Here is an 18,979-nt window from a genome sequence, read left to right as displayed (position 1 = left end):
TTCTAGACTCCCCTTTTTTTGGGCTAGCTTGTTCCCGCTTTCTCCCCATACGCTAAAAATCTCCTTAGCCCTAGGATCTATATCCAGCACCATCTTAAAAACATTCAACATTTTGGCCTCACTCACTTTCCATGGCAGAGAATTCCTCACCACGCTCTCTGGGTGAAAAAAATTCTCCCAGTCTCAGTCCTAAATGGCCTATCCCATAATCCTAGACTGTAACAACTCCCCACCCCCAATCCTCTGGGGCAGTTTCGGACTCCTTAGTCATCAGGAACATCCTTCCTGTGTTTTGTTCTGTCTGGTCCTGTCAGAATTTTAATCAGTTTCAGTGAGGTTCTCACTCATGCTTCCAAATCTTGGTGAAGACTATTCTCAGCAAAATGACTGAAGCAAAGGAGATGGTTTGAAATCAGAGTAATAGCAATGAGAACAGAAAGTGGTTACCTGGAGTTTTGAACGCTGGTCTTCATCTGAGATTTCTAACAGTTCATCGATGTCGATCTCCAGATCCGGGATTTCTTCCTCCTTCAGAAATAATATATTTATGGAAAACATTACTGCAGATCTGGGAAAACACAACTGGACTCAATTGAAGCAGTGACTTCCAGTACTGGATTCCATACAGGCAAGGCTTTCTAAAGTGGGGTGGGGGGTGGTGTTGGTGGTGGGGGGTCAGAACTCCAAGTGAGGTGGGAGCTGAAATTTGGAGGTTGCGAGCTCTGAGGCAGCTTTGGAGCTCTGACCAAATCCTAACAGATTAACAGTAGCTTTCCCACTCCAACACTCAGGGGACATGACAATTTGAGCCTCGGAATCTGGGAAGATGTTTTTGGAAGTACCACCATAAAGGATTGTGATGCTCAGCACCCGTATCCAAGGGATTGGGATTGTACTCTGTTGGATCAAAAGGTAGCCATACAATTCTGGGGTCTGCAACACCTTGGGCGGCACGGTGGCACAGTGGTTAGCACTGCCGCCTCACAGCGCCTGTAGACCTGGGTTCAATTCCCGACTCAGGCGACTGACTGTGTGGAGTTTGCACGTTCTCCCCGTGTCTGCGTGGGTTTCCTCCGGGTGCTCCGGTTTCCTCCCACAGTCCAAAGAGGTGCGGGTCAGGTGAATTGGCCAAGCTAAATTGCCCGTAGTGTTAGGTAAGGGGTAAATTTCGGGGTATGGGTGGGTTGCGCTTCGGCAGGTAGGTGTGGACTTGTTGGGCCGAAGGGCCTGTTTCCACACTAAGTCTAATCTAATCTAATCTAAACCTTAACCATCATGCAGCCATTACTCAGCGTGGACTGTTCCACTCCACCAACCGGATTGGTTTCAGTGCTGCTTAGAAATACAATTGGTCCACTACCCACCCTCACCCCTGGCTTAACACCAGGTTAGCTCTGTGCACCAAGTATTAAAGAGAAACTCATTAAGGCACCCATGTACCCACAAGGGAAAGCTTTCTCTGCTGGGAGAGCTCAAATCTTTACTTGCAAAAGCAGTCTCTGTGCTATCTGTAGCAATCTTCTCTTTCCCTACCATATACAGGAACCTACGCACAAACACCTATTTCCATCAAATTCTTTAGCCTCAGTTCAGGCTCCGGCCCAGTTTCCAGGTCATAAACAATACATGGTGTGGAGGTGACGGCATTGGACAAAGTGAAAAAAACCACACAACACCAGGCTACAGTCCAGCAGGCTTATTTGAAAGTACAAGCTTTCAGAGCGCTGCCTCTTCATCAAGTAGCTAGAGGGGCAGGACCATTAAAGTCCATGTGATGAATTTGCATTTGCAGATACATTCTATTTTGTTCAAAAACCACACAACCTATAGGCAGTACATGTGATATTTTATGAATTACTACTGTGGAAATAGAACTGGTCTGACTCAAGGTTGGGAGACTCTAACCTCAGCTTTACTGCATTGTCTGAGCAGAGTGGTCACTTTTTTTAATATAAAACCTTAAGTTATCATCTTGGGACTCTGACTTGAAAGAGTTCTGAAATTTAGAGGAATCTCGATTATCCGAACAAGATGGTCGGACAATATTTCGTTGGGATATTTGATTATTTGGATAATCAACTTGACCTTAAACAAGGGAAGCCATACTGCTCTAACGCTGTGCTCTACCAGATAGTTTCTTTAACATCTATAATTTTGATAAGTCACCTATTTAAACAGACTTATCTTTGCATTCTGCAAATTGCAGGTTAAACTGAGAAGGACTAAACCCTACCATCATGTAAATAAATGAAATCCCAGCATTAAGCAGGCTCCCAAACAGCTTCTACAATCACACGAGCATTTGTCAGTTTCTGCTGAACTCACTGTCACGATAGAAAGACCGAAGCACCACCTCGTGCACATGCTTACTTTCTCCGCCATCTTTTGCATGAACAGTCTGGTAATGTGGTGGGAGTAAAGCACTTACATTTGCAAAGGGCTGTGTAACTAACCCTTACGTTTTAAAAAATCCAGTCACTGTTGCTTGAGCTGCTTGGGTTTCTTTGTTTTTGCCAGCGTTTTCACATATTCTTCAAATACAGGTAATCCAAATACACCTACCTCTTTGATGTAACATATTTGTGGGACCTTGATATCTTCTTCGAATAATCCGAAATTCAGATAATTGATATTCGGATAATCAAGGTTCCTCTGTACATATCAGTCAATCAAAACCTGCATCCCCATTCTAAGCGATTAAAGACGTAGCAGCAATCTAGGTTTGTTCAATGCATCGCATCAGTTTTATGACACTGATTTTTTTTTAAAACAGTAAATTCTGTGCCCTATGATCCTTCCCCACTAGCCACCTGACAAAGGAGCAGCTCTAAAAGCTTGTACTTCCAAATAAACCTGTTGGACTATAACCTGGTGTTTTTAAATATAAACAACACAGACAGACAACCAACAACTCACAATAGTAAAGAGTTCCTTTCTGTATTCCCTTGACTCCAATACCTAGTCTCTGTAAACAGGTGTCAAACTACCCAGTTGGTCACCCAGACAGTAAATGGAAGCTAGGGTGTGCTTCCTGTGCTCTCAGCTAAAAAAAAAACTGAGATCATCTCTTAACTCAGCCTTTATTTATAGCCTGCTCCTGAATTCTTTGCTTAAACCACTTCTCCCTGCCAGACTATGATGTTTTAAAGTAGTGCTTGGAGTTTGGACACGGAAGTGTCTGCCTGGATCTCATGCTAAAGTGCAAATTAAATCCGTGATATTGTGACCATGTGCCACATCAAAGACGGTATTTTGTCCCGGTTTATTATTTTTGAAGAGAAGAAGGTGTAAGACAGAGATATGCTGAGCTGTCGCCAAGAAAGTAAATAATTTGTAATGCCTTGGAGTTCTTTTTGAAGTTGGAACAGGGGAAGCAGCCTGGGTGGAGCCCGCTCTCTCAGACCAGGCTTTCCCGTTTCTTTTTCAGTTTTTAGCTTTAGTTTTAAGCAAAAGCTCTTGGGCTCTCAGAAGAGTTGGAAGCTGCCTGCCACAGTCTCCGAATTTTCTCTTGATGTTTTTTCTCCTCCTGGATTGGACAACGTCATGTTGCTGGATTTGCCAAGGGGTGTGTTTATGGGACATTATTATATTGGAACAGTTAACTAAATAATAGATACAGTACCTATGAGTTAAGTTTTCCAATAGAGTTAAGTTATTCTAAGTTCCACTTTCCTTTGCTTGTATTTTAACAATAGTGTTTAAATAAATTGTTTTGTCTAATATTGGGTAGTTTGACCAGTCACACTGCATCATGTACTTCACATCTACCTTTAAAATGAGAAAACATTTGGTTGTATGCCACCTTCTTAAAATATTTTGAGGTGTCTGATCTAGTCCATTATAATATTCCAGCAGGGATAAAAGTTATATCGACTGAGCTATAGTTAGATCCTGGAAAATGTGGACTATTGTCTGTGTCTCTGAAGGCAGACATGGATGAAAAAGTTTGTTATGACTTCCAATATTCTAGTTCAGCCTTAGGCCAACTGAGGTAAGGAGTATGAGGTAAAAAAAAATTATTTGAGACCAAGTATCTCAAACCTGAAACAAAGATCACAGTTCACCAAGCAGGAGATATCATAAAGACTCAGCTTTAGTCCTGATGAAGGGCTTTTGCCCGAAACGTCGATTTTGCTGCTCGTTGGATGCTGTCTGAACTGCTGTGCTCTTCCAGCACCACTGATCCAGAATCTGGTTTCCAGCATCTGCAGTCATTGTCTGAATCTTTATAATAGATAAAAACAATCTACTGTAGGCCTCATGAAACACTGGAGAAGTTCCATCTCTGTAGGATCCCCCAAGCCCTGTGGCAAGAAAATACTTTCTCTCAAGTCAACATTGAGACGCTAAATCAGATACACTGAATGGGGTCTATCACTGGAATACCTGACAACAGACTCCCAAAACAAGTACTTTACTTGGAACTCAGTCATGGCGGGAGGCTGTTCAGAAAACAGCAGAAAATCCATGTACAAGAGGTTCTTAAAGCACCCAAGAGTTTAAGTATACACATTGACTCATGGAGATCAACTGGAATGGGAAGCATTGCTTATAAAAGGTTCCGAACACATTGAGACACTTGGTTGGGAATCAGCAGAAGTGAAGTCGAGCCATTAGAGGGATTGCACAAACCTCCAAACCATATGTTTACCCAACCCTTCAAGAACTGTCTGCAGAGTCTGAAGATCACGGAGTGGACTTCTCAGCCATTTCGGAAGCTATCGAGCTGCATGGGAAGCAAGTCATCCTCAATCCTGAGGGACTGCCTAAGAAGACAGAAATTAGCTAACACTGCCGATGGAGATTCAGCAACAAGAATTTGTTTGCCAAGCTTTCAGAATGGGCCTGAAGTCAGCAGTAACTGAAGCTTCACCTCCAATCCTGGAGAGAGCGATACATAAAACATGATCTCCTTTTCTGAACACTTCCTACCATACACAGGTACATACGCATCAACACCAATATCCATCAATTCTTTAGCCTCAGTTCGGGTACCAGGTTAACATGCAGGTCACAAACACAGACTGACAACTAATCGTGCGGTGTTATTTAGAGAAATAGTAACAATCAAACTATTTGACCAAGTGTCAATCAGGAACATGCAGCAATCAGAAATCTGTCTATTTTCTAATTGACCACCAGAAGCTGGGGAAACAATAGGGGCAGACGTGTCAATGGCATGGCTTAGAAATGGGAAAGCAAGTGATGGAACCTACAGGACTACCCCCAACCAGAACTGACTTTCCTACACACGCTCACACACAAAAAACAACAATAAAATAGGTCACCTTCCGGCTATACCGCTTGAGTAGACCACAACCTGCTTTTAACTTAATCATTAACATGGCTCCAGTCGTATAATCAATGAACCAGTCCATCTGCAATAATTAATGCGGTCAAAGGAGTGGAAGCAAGAAATACCAAACAAGCAAGGACCGAGTTTCACAGAGATAATTACCAGAAGATTATAGTCATCCTTATATATTAAAAAGGCTCGTTAGACAGACCGTAATGAAAATCCCTAGTGTCGGCCTCACAGCAGTGAGGAGGTAAACAGTCATCACTCTCAAGACACATGGGAAAAATATTGTACTCAGTGTGCTGAGTACCAGTAAAATCCACCGCTTTAGTAATGTCATATTTTCTAATTTACAAAAGAAATAAACATTCACAGCCTAAAACATAACAGATGCAGGTTTGAGAATGGTCAGTTATTTGCTGTGTATAGAGATCAGATTACATTCCCTAGGGTACGGGAACTGGTCCTTCAGCCCAACAAGTCCACACCCACCCTCCGAAGAGTAACCCACCCAGACCCATTTCCATTTGGCTAATGCACCTAACACTATGGGCAATTTAGCATGGCCAATTCTTCTGACCTGCAGTCCCTCAGTTCAGGATATATCCTGTGTGAGGCTACACAATTGCCTTCACTCAGCTAATGGGCTGGCGAGGAATACCCAGCAACTCATAAGCTCCACTTACTGCATTTTCCAGCGATAAAGCTAGTGGTTGTGCCTGTTTGAAATCCAGTTGGACTTCAGCTAGGTGCTTTTGCATGGTTACATCATTAATCCCAAACACCAAATGGTCTTTCAGCATTCCACTCTTATCACTATTAAAATAACTCCATAGAGGTCGCTATCCTGCCATTAAGTCACCCTTTATTTATACGCGGAGCGTCCTGGACACTGATCCAGCTCCCACAGATCCAGCTTTCAGAGAAAAGAGGATGCCTAACATTTCTTTTTGTTGTCATAGACTGTGGAACTGGCTTTTTTTTTAAAGACAGGATATTGGTGTTGGTGACTGAGGGTGAAATAAATTCCCAGAGACTGGTAATCCTGTCATCGAGTCACCCTTTATTTACAGTGGGACAGTCCTTGACACTGATCCAGCTCCCTCAGTGAACAGAATCCCTGACACTCCCGTTCTTTTTTTTTGACTGGGATGTTGCTAAGCATTTTAATTGCTTCAAGCCAAACGTGGGTAGATTTTCCAGTACGTGCACTGTCCTGGATACTGGCCTATGAATTATTTTAGACACTCACATTCTTATCTATTAGCCAGGGCTCCCAAATTGGGCTGTTAATCTGGTCTAATCAAGAAACACATTCTTTGAGGTCCATTTGGCTGACCTCATTACATTCACTCTAGGAGTGAGACGTTTAAAGACAGAATAACAGATATCCAGGAATGAGTTACAGATTGGTATCTAATTGAGGGGTTCAGTCGGTTTATATATAGAGAAATGATTATCCGGGAGTGAGTTACACACTGGGAATTAATGGAGGGGTTCAGATACTTTACATATAGAATAATGGATACCTAGAAATGAGTTACAGATTGGAATCAAGTAGAGGTGTTCAGGTGTTTATAGATGAGTCACTGATATAATGTTGGAAATGCGACAATTTATTTTGCAAAGCCTCTGTTTCAGGGTTATACATTGAAGGTGAAATATTACTTAGCATCCTAGAGAGAACTCCTGTATTCACCTTCAGATTAGTTCCACATCTAATCAAGTTTCAGACAGAGCATTGATTTAATATCTTGCCTGAAAGATGACACCCTTGACTAGGCCGTACTAGTGACGTCGGTTTAGATTATGGCCTTAACTCTCTGCGCAGTGCCTTGGGTGTACAGTGTTCTCACGCAGAGGCGGGGGTGCTGCAGGCTGATCCTCTATAGCAAGATATTGAAAAATAGCATTTGACAGTTTGATTAGCACCCAGTGTTTATACCCAATCATGCTGTTCAAGTTCAACGGGTTAAATTGTTGAACAAAAGCTTCCTTCTGCAGTTTTCTGATGCTGGTGTTTCCTTCACATTGTTAATGAAAGGACTCTGTGTAAATGGGTATTGAATAGAGGTATTTTTTCTTTGAAAGAACACAGTGACCTTCAGTTCTCCCTGTCAGTTTGCAAAGCGTGATGCCAGCAGTGGCTGACACGACCTGGAACATTCTGGGGTCTTGACAACATCTAGCAGAACACAAACAATGGAAGCTTCATATTCTTCTCATGCTCAGGGTGGGGCAAGGCCAGATCTTCTCACACATCCACGGAAGGCCGGAGGTGGTTGCTCGTGGAGAGCCTTTCTGCTGCCACCTCCCCGTCACCTTCCAGCTCGTTTCGAATGCCAGTTAAGGGTGAACCATTGCTATGGAAGTAGCAGTTAATGAGCGAGGGAGGTTCTCAGAACAGATATCGCCATAACAGTGTTCAGCAATTCTGAACTTGCTGTTGTGGGATTTGAATTCATGAGCTTCTGGGTTATTGTTGGTGCAGGTTAAAAGGGCAGAATGGTGGCCTAGTGGTTACCCTGGCTGTCTCACAGCACCAGGGACCTGGGTTTAATTCCAGCCTCAGGTGACCATCTGTGTAGCGTTTGCACGGGTTTCCGCCAGGTGCTCCAGTTTCCTCCCACAGTCCAAACATGTGCAGACTAGGTGGATTAACTATGGCAAATGCAGGGTTACAGGTCTGCTTGTGATATTCAGCGGGCTAGTATGCACTCTATGGACTGAATGGCCTGGTTCCACACGGTAGGAATTCTATATATAAAAGTTTCAAGTCCAAGAATGTTATTGTTATGCCACTATCACCACATATAGCAAGTGCAAACGTCAAGATAATCTGTTTCTTTGTCAACTGTGTAATAAAAGTTATTAGTGACTATTGGTCTCCTTCCTTCCTCCCCACTGCATTCCAGTGGCAAGGTAAACATGCTTCCAAACAGAAAGAGAAGGTACTGCTGAGGTCAGACAAGTGAAAATCTTTTATTATAAATACATGCTCCCCACAATCTCTCAGCCTTGGTTGACTTGGTGTGTTAGTGAATCGGGCAAACTAGGTTTGAGTTTGAGTCAGTGCAAAGCTACACAACTGATTTCATCTCGAGTGGAAAAACGTGGATATAATGGACTTAGACACCCGGTTGTAGGAAGTAGAAAAGAAAAAAAATAATAATCAGACAAGATCCACAATTCTGATTCATGGACTTGTGACTCCAGGAAGTGCATGTGCCAACAAATTGGATGAAGATACCTGGACCCTGTGCTCACCTTCTTGATTGCCATTGAGTGATATCCAGTAAATAGAGTGCACGTACATCTGCTTGCGAGCTGCAGGTATTTGGGAGTGAATACGTATTTGTAACTGTGCGTGTTTTGCTGTGTTTATTGACAGGATAGGTCTGTTTATTAGTGCATGTGTGCATTTGATCCTGCACCCATATTTGTAGATGTCAATGTTTATATTACTGTGCATCCATGTTGCGTGTCCATTTTTAAGTTTGCACCTAGACCCTGGTTCCTGCCACTAAGAGTTGAGGATAATCTATAACAGCCAGATCTGAAAATGCAGCTTTGGTGATGAACAAAGAGAGAACAAAATGACTGTACAGCACAGGTTCAGGCCATTCAACATAAGTTGACTTTCAGAACTAAAACTTTTGCTTCTACAATGTCCATATCCCTAGACTTCCTGACTATTCATTATCTTCAAGAGGCAACTTTACACATTGCTATTGAATCTGCCTCCTCCTTTAAACTTTATATTTTCTCCTTATTATTTCTTTCTACCTTATTCTTTCACTTTTCTGCTTAAGATGACAGCACTGAAAATTTTTCACTGTACTGCTATACTTTTGTTCTTAAGTACTCATGACAATAAAGACAAAACCTAAACTAAAATCCTCCAGTGGCAGCATATTCCAAACATTAACCACCCTCTGCTCTCACAACACCTTTAAACACATTTTTGCTTAGTAATTCCCATTTCTATCCCAGGAGAAAGACTCCTACTATCCATTCTATCCATGCCTTTCATACATTTTGTAATCAATGAAGTCATCTCTCATCATTCGAGGTTCAAGTGACAACAGACCAAGTTTGTCCAAGCTCTCCCTATAGCTAATAACTTCAAAAGGAAGCCTCTTGGTAAACCATTTCTGTTACCTCTCCAAAACCTCCACATCCTTCTGGTAGTGTGGTGACCAAAACTGTACACAATATTCCAAATGTGGCCTAAAATTTTATACAGCTGCAAAACAACTTGCCAATTTTCATACTCGATGTCCCAACTGATGAAGGCAAAATGCTACATGCCTTCCTGACCACCTTATCCACTTGTGAATTCAGGGAACTGTAGACCAATACCCTCTGTATGTTGATGCTATTATGAGCCCCGCCATTGATTGTATGTTTTCCTCCTGCATTTGATCTCCCAAAATGTATCACCTCGCCTTTGTCCAGATTAAACTCCATCCGTAAAGTCTCCAGCTTATCTATATCCTGTTGTATCCTGTCTCCCCATGGTAGGCTAATGCTAAAACTTCGGAGGTATGGCATTGAGGATACATTAGAGGTTTGGATTAGGAATTGGCTGGCTGGAAGGAGACAGAGGGTAGTAGTTGATGGATTATGTTCATCTTGGAGCGCAGTTACTAGCGGTGTACCACAAGGATCTGTTTTGGGACCATTGCTTTTTGTTATCTTTATAAATGATCTAGAGGAAGGACTTGAAAGCTGGGTAAGCAAGTTTGCGGATGACACGAAAGTCGGTGGAGTTGTGGATAGTGAGGAAGGAAGTGGTAGGTTACAGCGGGATATAGATAAGTTGCAGAGCTGGGCGGAAATGTGGCAAATGGAATTCAATGTAGCTAAGTGCGAAGTCGTTCACTTTGGTAGGAATAACAAGATGATGGATTACTGGGCTAATGGTAGGCTACTTGGTAGTGTAGATGAGCAGAGGGATCTTGGTGTCTATGTACACAGATCTCTGAAAGTTGCCACCCAGGTAAATAGTGCTGTGAGGAAGGCATATGGTGTACTGGGCTTTATTGGCAGAGGAATTGAGTTCCGGAGTCCTGAGGTCATGTTGCAGTTGTATAAGACTCTGGTGAGGCCTCATCTGGAGTATTGTGTGCAGTTTTGGTCGCCATACTATAGGAAGGATGTGGAAGCTTTAGAACGAGTGCAGAGGAGGTTTACCAGGATGTTGCCTGGAATGGTAGGAAGATCGTATGAGGAAAGGCTGAGGCACTTGGGGCTGTTCTCATTGGAGAAGAGAAGGTTTAGGGGAGATCTGATAGAAGTGTATAAGATGATTAGGGGTTTAGATAGGGTCGACACTGAGAACCTTTTACCGCTAATGGAGTCAGGTGTTACTAGGGGACATAGCTTTAAATTAAGGGGTGGTAGGTATAGGACAGATGTTAGGGGTAGATTCTTCACACAGCGGGTTGTGAGTTCATGGAATGCCCTGCCCGTATCTGTGGTGAACTCTCCTTCTTTATGTTCATTTAAGCAGGCATTGGATAGGCATTTGGAAGTTATTGGGCTAGTATAGGTTAGGTAGGACTCGGTCGGCGCAACATCGAGGGCCGAAGGGCCTGTACTGCGCTGTATCCTTCTATGTTCTATGTTCTATGTATCCTCTGACAATCCTCCTCACTATCTGCAGCTCCCCCAATCTTTAGGTTATCTGCAAACTTACTAATCAGACCACTTACATTTTCCTCAAAATAAAAGACTAAATGCCATTTACAAGTTTGCTGATGACACCACCATAGTCGGTTGTACTCAGATGGCGATGAAACAAGACTACAGATGGGAGGTGGAAGACCTGGAAAAATGGCGCACTGAGAACAACCTAGCTCTCAATACCAGCAAAACCAAGGAACTAATTATTGACTTCTGGCTGAATGTTACTCATGCCCCCTTACACATTAACAACACAGAGGTGGAATGAGTGGACAGTGTCAAGCTCCTGGGAGTGGTCATCCACAACAAGCTTTCTTGGATTCTTCACGTGGATGCAAAGGCCCAACAATGTCTCCTCTTCCTCAGGCAGCTGAGGAAATTTGGTATGACAGTGAATCCCCTTACCAACATTTACATGTGCACCATCGAGAGCATTTTGTCTGGATGTACCACTACCTGGTAGGGCAACTGTACCATTCAAGTTTGGAGATGGTTACAGAGAGTGGACTCAGCCCAGATAGACAATCACAAAGACCAACCTCCCATCTATAGAATCCATCTACCAGGCCCGCTGTCAAGGAAAGGCCGCCAGCATTCTTAAAGATCCATCCCACCCTGGCAATGTTTTTCTATAACCTCTACCATCGGGGAGAAGGTACAGAAGCCGGAATGCACACATCAGATGGTTTCGCAATGGTTTCTACCCTACGGTTGTTAGAGTATTGAATGGACTCTCAAACTTTTAACATTCACCTGCACCTATGTTTTGCTTTTTCTACTGTTTACCTATTATCTACTATCTATGCTACTTAAATCTGTTATCTGCCTGTATTGCTCGCAAGACAAAGCTTTTCACGGTGCCTCGGTACACGTGACAATAAATTCAATTCAATTATTTAAATATAACACAAACAAACAACAGAGGTCCCAGCACTAATTCCTGTGCAACACCACTGGTCACGGAACTCCAGTCAGAAAAACACCCTTCCACTACTATTCACTGTCTTCTATAACTAAACTAGTTCTGTATCCATCTTAGCAGCTCAGTGCAGACTTCATCTTTTGTATCAGCTTGCCATGAGGGGCCTTGCTGAAGTCCATACAGACAACATCCACCATCCTACCCTCAATCAATTTTGTCACTTCCTCAAAAAACAACCTAGTTTTTAAAACATGACCTCCCCCACACACAGCCATGCTGCCCATCACTAATAAGACCATATTTTTCCAAATATGAATTAACTGTCTTTAAGAATCCTCTCCAATATAATTCCCTACCATTGCCGTAAAGTGCAATGGCTTGTAATTTCCCAGATCGTCCCTGTTGATTTTCTCAAGCAAAGGGGCAATGTTGGCTATTCTCCAGGCTTCTGGGACCTCTCCTGTGAGGATACAAAGATTTTGTACAGGCAAAGGATTTCTTCCTAGTATACTGGCCAATATTTGACCCTCAATGCATGACCTAGAAATGGAGAGTTGACTAAATAAATTGGCTGTCACATTTCCAATGTTGCAACAGTGATTTCTCAACAACAAAATAAAAAAAGGTGGTTTGGGTGAAGCTCTGTGGGAGTTTCTGATGTTATGTCTGGACCCTATGTAAATACAAGTCTTTTTTAAAAACGGGAATAGAAGTACAAGTCTGAAAATGCTATCTACCACTGCTAAAAGCAATCAGGATCGGAGAAAACCCGAGTTCCTGAACAAACGAGGCAAGAATGCATGGGAGAGCGCATTGGAGAAAAACAAATTGCTGGCAAAACTCAACAGGCCTGGCAGCATCCATGGAGAGAAAACAGAGATAAATGTTTTTCGAGTCTAATGACCCTTCTTGAGAACCCATTAACATTGTTATTACAATTAACACCATTAATGATCACAAAGACTAGGTAATAAGTTGATGTATTACTGAAATAATGTGGAACAAGTTGATAGGAAGTTAGGGGGAATATAGTATAATGTGATTCATTCAAATCATGATGGTGCAACTGACTCCACCATCAGTGAGAGAGAAGACGTGAGTCCAAGGGCAAGTAGGAGAGGTTCCAGACGCTCTATTAGATAATTGCATTTGTGAACCTACTAATCATGGATGTAAACAGTGGCACAGTGGTTAGCACTGCTGCCTCACAGCACCAGAGACCCGGATTCAATTCCCGCCTCAGGCGACTGACTGTGTGGAGTTTGCACGTTCTCCCCGTGTCTGCGTGGATTTCCTCCGGGTGCTTCGGTTTCCTCCCACAGTCCAAAGATGTGCGGGTCAGGTGAATTGGCCATACTAAATTGCCCGTAGTGTTAGGTAAGGGGTAAATGTAGGGGTATGGGTGGGTTGCGCTTCGGCAGGTCGGTGTGGACTTGTTGGGCCGAAGGGCCTGTTTCTACACTAAGTAATCTAATCTAATCTAAATAAAGTTGAGTTGATTAGCCTTATGAATAGATGAAGAGTAAGCAGCCTCAGGGACAGTGTAAATGCAGAGTAGGTAGCAGCTTCGAACCAAAGCCCAAGATAAATCAAAGACCATTTGACCAGCCTGGAAATACTGACTAACTTGCATTAACCTATTCTCCCTCCTCCTCAGTTTGTACTTCGGTTGTGTGATGGGGAGGAGGAAGTGATGCTGAGACTTGAGTTATTTTACGAAATAATTTTGAGAAGCAGGTTAAATGATCGTTTACTGAGCCAACATTAGGAGAGTCTGCCCCAGAGAGAATTCTGAGATAACACCACGATCCTCCAACTGGCTCTCCCCAAGATTATTGGCCAAAAGGATTCAGACAAATGACTGATTTAGAGAAAATAACCCATTGTCATACCATAATCAAGTGCATGAAGTGCCACACTTGGAGAAATACTCAGGATAGGAGTCATTGGGGGAATCAGAGGCTAAGCCAGTTCTGCCCTGGGAAAGCTGTGCTGGGGCCAAGGAAGTAAGGGAAGCCAAATCCCCACCAGATTATCGACACGGAAACCGAGAACAGAGTAGACTCAGGGCTAGGGGAGTTGCCCCAGGCAGGGGGAAGATTTACCAGAAAGAGAGGTGGAAGATCAAGGGAGGGGTTTCCTAACACCCTGGCTGAAGAGCAGAATGCTGCCCCCACCACTTTAACAACATCAAAATATTCCTCGCCAACAGACTGTTTGTCCTCTGGTACCAGTGAACCATCCCCAGTTGTCACATTTGTATAATGTATTTATCCAACCAACTAATGTATCCTATCCAAACTAGAGGCTGAATAGGGTAGGGTTATTTTCTCTGCAGCTTTAGAGGCTGAGGGGTGACCTTACAGAGGTTTATAAAATCATGAGAGGCATAGATATAGAATGAATAGACTACATCTTTTTCACAGGGTAGGGGAGTCCAAAACTAGAGGGGCATAGGTACAAGGCGAGAGGGGAAAGATTTAAAAGGGAGCTAAGGGGCAACATTTTCACACATGTATGGAATGAGTTGTGAGGCTGGTACAATTACAACATTTAAAAGGCATCTGGATGGCAAATGAATAGGAAGGGTTTAGAGGGATATGGGCCAAGTGCTGACAAATGGGATTAGGATTAATTTAGTGTATCTGGTCAACATGGATCAGTCGGACTGAAGGGTCTGTTTCTGCACTGTATGACTCTACTGCTTCTTTACAAACTCAATAAATTATCAGAAAATGGCAATAAATTACCAACTACCTATATTTAGGTTAACGAAGATCACGAACTGCACCAAAGCAACTGTTACTGAGATGTTGTAGTGACAGCTTAATCATAAGGGATTTAGATCACATTGGTGTTCAGAGCTGCAATTGACATGTACCATAGAGTAGCAGCAAATCTCTGCATCACACTATGTTCACTGAGAGAATTTCAGGTGACTTCACAAAAAACTCACTGCAAGACTTGATGAGCTCAACTGTAACACTGACAAGTAAATAGCTAATCCATTAACTCTGACCTGTTACCTCTTTCAATTATCCTGAGCTCACTACAGACTGCCCAATAGTAAAAAAAACTTAACAGCACCAGAGGAATGTGAGTGAATAAAGATTTATGAGCAGCAATAATTCACCAGCTAGACCTTTGTATTTTAAGTGAAATAACTTTATCAGGAGCATGTGAAATCTAGCAGTAACTGGAACCCACCTCTGAGAGGGAAAACAGGAATATCAACTACATTTTTCTGATTAAGCGTATTCTGATCTTTGTGGACTTTGGTTCTTTCCTAGTAATTTGGGCGCCTTGAGAATCCGTGATTTCCATCACTTTCCCATAGTCAGCCATTTCTTTAGCAGCCATGACCCCACATTCTAGAACTGCCCCTTAAACTTTACTCACTTTTTAATTCCATGAAATTCATAAAAGGCTTATTAGCCCTCCCCCTGAACAGCTCTTGGCCTGCTTTAATACTTGCTTTTGCAGCTTGGTGTCACATTTATTTGAAAAATGCTCCCATGAAGCAACTTGGGATATTTCACTGCATTCAGGTGCTGTATAAATGCAAGTTGTTCCAACTGCAAGATCCATGCAGTGAAATCTTGCCCCATTCTCCTCTGACAAGTACAATAAATTGCTAATGTATATCATAGGTAATCCTATCCTCCCCACTGTTCGTCTAAGCACACTTTACCGGGAGGTGGTCACAAGGAAGCATCAGTGAGGGGTGATGAGATTTATGTAAATTATAGGATATAATTGATCACATGACACAATTCAGCCAGGTGGAAGATACCTGTTGACAATGAATGTTGTAAACAGTCTTAGGCACGACACTAGAAAGCGCTGCATTTGATAACCTGTGTGCAAATGCAAATAAAGGAGTGTTAAAGTACAAAGCAGTTGAAGATTTAGTGATAAGCAGAAAGCAACTTTGGGAACAGCATGAATGTAGACATCCATAATCCGAGACAAGTTCAAACTTTCTATGTCCAGGTAGCAGTATTATCTTAAAACGGAAGATAAAGAAAAAGTATGATGCAGGTTTCTCAACCCTTTTATTTCCCATTCCCATAGCTTGAAAGCAGGGGCTGGTAGGGAGCGGAGGTCAACTGATGTGCTCTAACTGAAGCGGATGGATCATCATCCCAGATAACCCAAGATCATATCAAACTTTAAATTACAATGTGCTTTTTAAACCAAAAGGACTGAATCAGGGGAAGTTACCGCGGATGTAAATCCAGTGGCTTGTCTGGAGAGAGAGTACTCTTGGAAGGCTTACATAGGTTAATATATCAAGGAAGGTTCAAATCAATGGGCTTAAAAGGCAGAAATGTGCTTCAAACTGAATTACCGTCTTCTGGGAATTCTCAAGCCATGAACATAGTGGAAGAGAAGTCAGGAAGAGATATGTTTTGTGTTTTCTCTTTCAAGAGTAGGAGTTAAACTCTGGTCTGTGTGTTCTTGTGGAAGGCGTATATGTACAAATGAACTGGTGTTTGGGTGTGCCAATGGCAGAGGTATTCATGTACACTAGCCAGGGTTCGAGTACTAATGTGATCTAAATGTCAAAGAAGAATCCATAGTTTTTAAATAAATATCTGATTATGTATTTTATAGCTTTTCTTGGCCTCAACTCTCATTTCTAATATTTGTGTATGTGTTGTATTATTGTTTTTGTTTGTATTTGTCAATGATAAACTAACTTTACCGCTACCTTAAGAAAGCCTGCTTAAATTGTTATTAACGTTTCAAAAGGAGCCAAAGATAGTGACAAGGGAGAGATCCCTTTGTAAATTTACCTTGTTGCAACCAACTGGAGGTGAGGGAGGTGGTGGGTATAAATACAGAAGGGGACCCAGCTGCTCACTACACTATGGGGATTTGCTGACCCAATAGCATTCCCAGTCAGTGGAACTGTCCACACTTCCATTGAGGGCAATTTGACTAATTCCAGGGAATTGCCGTGTATTATAAAAGGGAATGGAAAAAGCATAGGATGTAGAAGAGATTGGGGAACTGGATGAGGGAAGGAGATAGGTGAAGACAATAGGATTGGGGAGGGTAGAAATGGAAGAAATTTCGAGAATGGGTGGGAAGGGTAAGGAATTCCTGGAAGGCAAAGAATTATTTTTGTGCTTATCATGCCGCTAAAAGAATATTTATGAAGTCTGCTGAGGTGAGGAAAACTTTCATTGTTTTTAACAACCATCTTGCCATCCCATGAGAGACACTGCACTTACCTCCTGCGATGATATACACTGTGTCACATTAGCACGTCACTAAATGAGCCTTCACCTCTGGTACTACAGAAATGAGTTGGAGCTGAAGGAAAAAGGAATGGACGAGGAGGTGGAATGGGAAGGAAAGGAATGAGAGAAAAAAAAATTGGAAACAGGGAGGGAATGGGATCTTAGTTCTGAGGTTTAGTGTGGTGGATTCTGGGACATTACTAATTAAAAATCTGTCAATGAGCTGAAGGGTTACGGAGGGCAGGCAGGGAAGTGAGGTTGAGACCAAGGTGAGCTCAGCCATGATCGTAACAAATGGCAGAGCAGGCTCGAGGGGCTTAATTGCCTACTCCTGCTCCTATGTTACACAATGACCAATGAGTTACCTAATTAACCTGCACACTCCATGAAGAAGTGTAAATATTTGCAATTGATTTAAGATTTTGGTTCCATTTTTTATTTAATGAACAAGGAGTATTGCTCTGGGAATTTTAATATACTTATTGCACCAGTCTCCAGTCATACCATCAAAACAAATCCAGTGCAAGTGCATGGCAACAATCACCATTGTTCCCCTCCCCCCTTTTTTCAAATGGATCAACCCTCTGTATGATGTCATAAATTGATTCACAATATGACATCATTTAGTGGTACAATCCACTAGGACCAAGGGGAGAAGTAGTCCTTTGCCTACTTCTAGGGTATAAAAAGATGAACACATCTGGGTAGGTTTGGAAAGGAACTTGACCCTTGTTTAAACTCAAGGAGCTCACTGTCAATGATTTGGATTTTATTGTAGCATTTAAGCTCCAGTACGAGCTTACTTTGGTATGAAAGTGGCAATGTTCAATGTCAACCTATATTTACCTTCACTCGGTAAACATGACACTTCATGAATCATGAACACAAGCGGCTTCCTTGTGGCGATAAAAAAGGACAAAAATCTAAATTCATTCATTTTGCAACTTTTCAAAATTGTGGGAAGCATTCAGAATGAGGTTACTCACCTTTTGTAATAGTACCATGGCCTTACATTCAAATACCCTAAAATATAAAACTTGCATTTATCAGTTGTTAATTCTAAATCAGAGGTAGTATCATTTTTGTTAAGCAAAGGCATTAAGAGATATGGATCAAAGGCGGGTATGTGGAATTCAGCCACTCTCTCATTAAATGGTGAAATAGGCTCAAGGGGCCAAATGGCTTATTCCTGTTCCTTGTGTTTTACATGGCCCTGGAACATTTACACACAAACATATGAATCAAGCGCCTGAGTGAGTCAGCCAGCCCCAGAGTCTGCTTTGGCATTCAATAAAATCATGGCTGGTCAGATTGTAACCTCAAATTTACCATCCTTTCCCCTTTCATCCCTTTGCTTCACACAGCTCTACCACCACTTTAGGAATCTTCAAGGACTTTGCTTCCACTACCTTTTCAGGAAACTTCACAATACTCGAAGGACAAAAGAATGCCTAAACTTGGTTTTGAATGGGCAATCCTCACCATCCAATACATCAGTTTTCACAGAAGAGTTAATATAAGACATTCGACAAGGTTCCCCACAGGAGACTGGTTAGCAAGGTTAGATCTCATGGAATACAGAGAGAACTAGCCAGTTAGATAGTGAACTGCTCAAAAGGTAGAAGACAGAGGGTGGTGGTGGAGGGTTGTTTTTCAGACTGGAGGTCTGTGACCAGTGGAGTGCCACACGAATCAGTGCTGGGTCCTCTACTTTTTATCATTTATATATGTGACTTGGATGTGAATATTGGAGCTATGGTTAGTAAGTTTGCAGATGACACCAAAATTGGAGGTGTTTGGACAATAAAGGAGGTTACCTCA

The 18,979-nt window shown here is 42.3% G+C and overlaps 1 protein-coding gene across 1 annotated transcript in view; it reads right to left on the bottom strand.

Annotated features, from left to right (window-relative positions):
• Window positions 1–18,979, bottom strand: part of ppp1r14d (protein phosphatase 1 regulatory inhibitor subunit 14D) — a 53,385-nt gene that overhangs the window by 8,831 nt on the left and 25,575 nt on the right. The window contains exon 2 of the mRNA XM_060828332.1: window positions 448–528. Within this exon, the coding sequence (XP_060684315.1) occupies window positions 448–528 (81 nt within the window). The remainder of the gene's footprint in view (window positions 1–447; window positions 529–18,979) is intronic.

The sequence above is a fragment of the Hemiscyllium ocellatum genome, chromosome 8 (genome assembly GCF_020745735.1).
Source record: "Hemiscyllium ocellatum isolate sHemOce1 chromosome 8, sHemOce1.pat.X.cur, whole genome shotgun sequence".
In the NCBI taxonomy this organism is placed as follows: Eukaryota; Metazoa; Chordata; class Chondrichthyes; order Orectolobiformes; family Hemiscylliidae; genus Hemiscyllium; species Hemiscyllium ocellatum.
The sequence above is the reverse complement of the archived record's forward strand: the minus strand, read 5'-3'. Positions and strand labels throughout refer to the sequence as shown.